The sequence below is a fragment of the Cicer arietinum genome, chromosome 2 (genome assembly GCF_000331145.2).
Source record: "Cicer arietinum cultivar CDC Frontier isolate Library 1 chromosome 2, Cicar.CDCFrontier_v2.0, whole genome shotgun sequence".
In the NCBI taxonomy this organism is placed as follows: domain Eukaryota; kingdom Viridiplantae; phylum Streptophyta; class Magnoliopsida; order Fabales; family Fabaceae; genus Cicer; species Cicer arietinum.
The window spans coordinates 43,528,153-43,532,062 of record NC_021161.2 but is presented as its reverse complement, the minus strand read 5'-3'; the positions used below and the strand labels follow the sequence as shown (position 1 = coordinate 43,532,062).

Below are 3,910 nucleotides of genomic sequence, written 5' to 3'. Positions count from 1 at the left end.
TTATTATTTAAAATTTTAATACCAATTGTCATCGATCTTTAAAAGTAAAAATTAACGATTATATTCATTGTCATATTAATGTTCGTTTAATCTAAATAAAAATAAATAAATATATGTGTCAAAACTCAATTCATATATATAATTTTTGTTAAATGGATGCCTATCAAATAAAAGTCCAGTCAATATTGGTCAGTGTTGTTATCCAATTTTTAAATATCAATTCAATGTGAAAATTATCTATATTATATTTGGTAAAACTTGACATTGGGTGAAAGAAGAAAATAAGCCATTTTTGGCAAAATCATGCGGGGCCAACCCATCCACTACAAAATTGGTCTTTTTTTGGACATTGAAATAGGCATGAATATTTTTTGAAGTACTTTCTACATTTTGCTAACATGGATTTACATATGTTGTATTGTACAATGTGAGTGAATGGTTTGTGTCTAAGTTGCAAAGTGGCATGATGCTCAAGATTTGATTCCTCAGAAACACCCTTTTAATAGCCAAGAGATTATATGATCCACATTTCTAAATTGCATAAGCTTCATCATCTAACATCTCAACTACAGGAGCAAACTACAAAATGAACAAACCAATAAGGTGATTGATTAACACAAATTCACACAGAACAAAGTAAAGAAACTTGTTGTACACACTGACCTCATCATTCTCCTCAAAATACAAACCATCAACAGCACTGTTCTTTGGAAACTCCCACCCTAGGTTGTTCTCTAACAGCTCCTTAAATTTCCTTGTCTGCCAAGAGAAAAACATTAGTACAATTCAGCATTTTTTCTTTACAAAAAATACATTGCAGCTAGAAGCAAATGTGCGAGTAACTATGAATATCTATTAGAATATGAAAATTTTAACAAATGAAAATAAAGATCAACCAATCTAATCTGGAGTAGTTTTCCAAGTAATACTTTGCTTGTACATAATTAGGGATATCGAAGTGAATTCATATACCAGGTATCTAATGGGAGTCAGTACTTGAACCTCTATCAACCCTCACTCCATTAATAAGAGGTTAGGAAGAGAAAAAACTATTTATTTTACCTGAAGCTTAAGAGTAGAAAAAAATCCAAACTTAATCCGCAAAGGGTTTTTTTATCCACTGGTATCCATGGATCATGGATGTAGGTGATCAAACTAGTGTTGACGCTACAATGCTATAGTGCTGCTATTTGACGGCACTTTGAACTAAATCACGTGCAGCGAAATAATAGTAGTTTGTTAAAATTCTGCTGTACTATAGCGACGCTATTTGACAACACTAAATCCAACTCGTGGAGAGTAGGGAGGGTGAATATCAATAAGAGAGTTTCTTTTCCCACTTCCCAATGCTCTCTGGATTGACCGATCCGGAGGTGTACTTCAAAGCTTTTTGAGAATATAAGGGGTGGGAAAAAAAGCTACTTATCAATAATAGTATACTAGCAAATGAAGACATAGGTCAAAGCTCATACCCATTTTAAAAGATCTCCATCAACAACTGACCCATCTAGCACCAATGAAAAGAAGTCCTACAATTCCAAAACAACAAGCATTAGTTGAACTTGAACTCAGCAAATCAAATCAAATATCCATAATGAAAACAAGATCTAAATTCTAGCCAGTGTTAGTTAAAAAGGACAGAACTTTGAGCAACTAGTTCGCAAGAATCAACGTTCTCACAATATGAACTGTAATTTTCAAGATCTTAAAATCCATAACTGATCAAACCAGGCGTCAATCTATTTTCTTTCAATAAGAAAAGCTAGGTAATAGATCAAAATAATTTAAAATATCGAGTTCATATATATATACCTTGCAAAGATAGTGCAAAAAGCTATCAGTAGAAAGCCAAGAATCATCTAACAACGGTGGTCTTGTATCATCCGTGCGATCTTTCTGTAGTCCGTATTTTAGTTGATAATAGATGACTTTAATGAACTAGAAGAATACACAAAATATTAAGTATCAGTTTGGTGAGGCAAAAAGAACAGAAAACAAGAGGGAACTGTCGACCAATGCAAAGAGCCTATCAAATTAATGTATAAGAACATTAACTGAATTTACATTACAAGTACTAAATTATGGCACACTGCTAACATATCGAACTTTTGGACAGTAATATACTTAGGATTATTTGCAGCACCAAAAGTATTTTGTAACTTTTTTTTATTGTTTGAAAGGGAATTGATGAATAATTTGGCATATGATTGTGGCTTATTTTCTTAATCTGGATTCAGCTGCTTATTGTTTACAGACTAGATTCACAATTATTACAATGAAGGATGAAGTAATAGCAATCCATGCAATTCTAATAATGTGACTGTTTGCACCTAAAAGAAACAAACATTAAAAACATTGTTAAAGTTTACCTTGGTGAATAGCCGAGTTCGTGTGTTGAAAGGCTGCAAAAGATTACATAAAGTCATGCAAATATAAACAAAATATATATCTATGAAATAGTACAACTTGAAGCCGATTTGAACCTATGTAATCAAATATCTTGCATGCCATTGAACTGTAAGCAAATGTCATGGAACCACTTAATGCTCAATTGCTAATCCCTACCACACAAGCATGTTTAACAATCATAAAAACTTAACACTAATGGTTCACTTCTAAGTAAATTGAAAAGCTAGTCCATTAGAATAATAATGGCAATCATAATAGTTGTGTGAATCTAATATGTCCCTGAAAATTTTGATAAACAAACAATACTTTAAAATCATCTAAATGACTCATTTTCAGCATCAGTAGATCAATATCTTTACTTTGTGTGGTGAAAAAAGCAAACAAATATATGAAAAGAAACGAAAAAAAATTTAAAGTCCAAGAAAAAGTCTAATAGTTTGTGCATGCATTATGCAAACAAGGTAAGACTGAAAAATTATACTTACTGCTTCAGTGCAGCCAAACAGAAGGCTAACCAAGGATTTCCACTGGAGGAATGCTTCTAGCGACTGACCCATCTGCAATATTGCAAAATGTCATAGTGGATTTAACAAGAGTACACTAACAACTTTATAAAGAAACCGTGTTTTCTCCACCATACCAAAAAGGCAACAAACGCAAACTGCAGTTCTCCAAGGAGCAAGTCTTCAGAACCTCCATAATCTTTTGCCAGTAGAGTCTCTAGCAATTGTGTCTGAGAAGGCCAACATAAAACATTTGCACAAATCAGCAAAATTCAACAGGCTAAAACCATAAGGTAAGATTACTGATTTCAACACTTTTATCCTCTTACTGACTTTTTGGAACCAAATATTCAGGGCATGTTTGTTATAGCATTTTTTAATAAAAAAAATCACATTTTTTAAAAAAACAATCCCTTTTAGGAGATGATTATCTGCTTATTACAGTTTTAAAAAAAATTAAGAAACTGAAGGAAAAAAAATTAAAAAGTGCTTATAATGAGAAACTGTTTTGAATAAATTTTCATAAAAATTACTTTTTATAGATGATTTCGTAAAAAAAAGTGATTTTCATTATGATAAACGGACACAAAATAGATACTTTTTTTCCTTAAAAATCTCAAAAATAATTTCTAAATTACTATATGTCAAAATCACTTATTTTTTAATCCGTAATGAATGGACCCTCAATGTATGCCTACCTTGTCAAGATTCAAAGAGGTAAGTTCCTGTCCACTCATCCCCTTGCATTTTACAACACGTGGAATGGAGGTATAATAACATCCTTTTCTCTGAAACTTGCCTCCAGATTTTGCAGAACTACCAACCTTCAGCTGCTTGTCTAGTGCTTCCTCCATTGATGTTTTAGGAGTGTTTCTAAACATATCATTTTCACATTCAACACTGATTTCTCCTCCGATGGGCTCTGCTCATAAATTAACAATAATAAAATATCAATAAACAATTTAATACGAAGGACCCCTCACTCAAGCAAATAGCAT

General features: G+C 32.2%; 1 protein-coding gene across 2 annotated transcripts; it reads right to left on the bottom strand.

The window, feature by feature from the left end:
• Positions 1 to 220: 220 nt before the first annotated feature.
• On the bottom strand, positions 221 to 3,857 carry LOC101507152 (uncharacterized). Of its 2 annotated transcripts, XM_027332110.2 has the most exons (8): positions 3,611 to 3,855; positions 3,050 to 3,142; positions 2,895 to 2,966; positions 2,370 to 2,402; positions 1,813 to 1,938; positions 1,473 to 1,529; positions 664 to 759; positions 221 to 579 (listed from the first exon to the last, which is right to left on the bottom strand). In XM_027332110.2, the coding sequence occupies exons 1-8, from the start codon at positions 3,791 to 3,793 to the stop codon at positions 532 to 534; spliced, it is 708 nt and encodes a 235-aa protein (XP_027187911.2). In that variant the 5' UTR covers positions 3,794 to 3,855; the 3' UTR covers positions 221 to 531. The 2 variants fall into 2 exon arrangements, with proteins under 2 accessions (XP_027187911.2, XP_073221675.1); XM_073365574.1 differs by lacking the exon at positions 2,370 to 2,402 and having other exon boundaries at positions 3,611 to 3,857.
• Between the last annotated feature and the right edge of the window lie 53 nt (positions 3,858 to 3,910).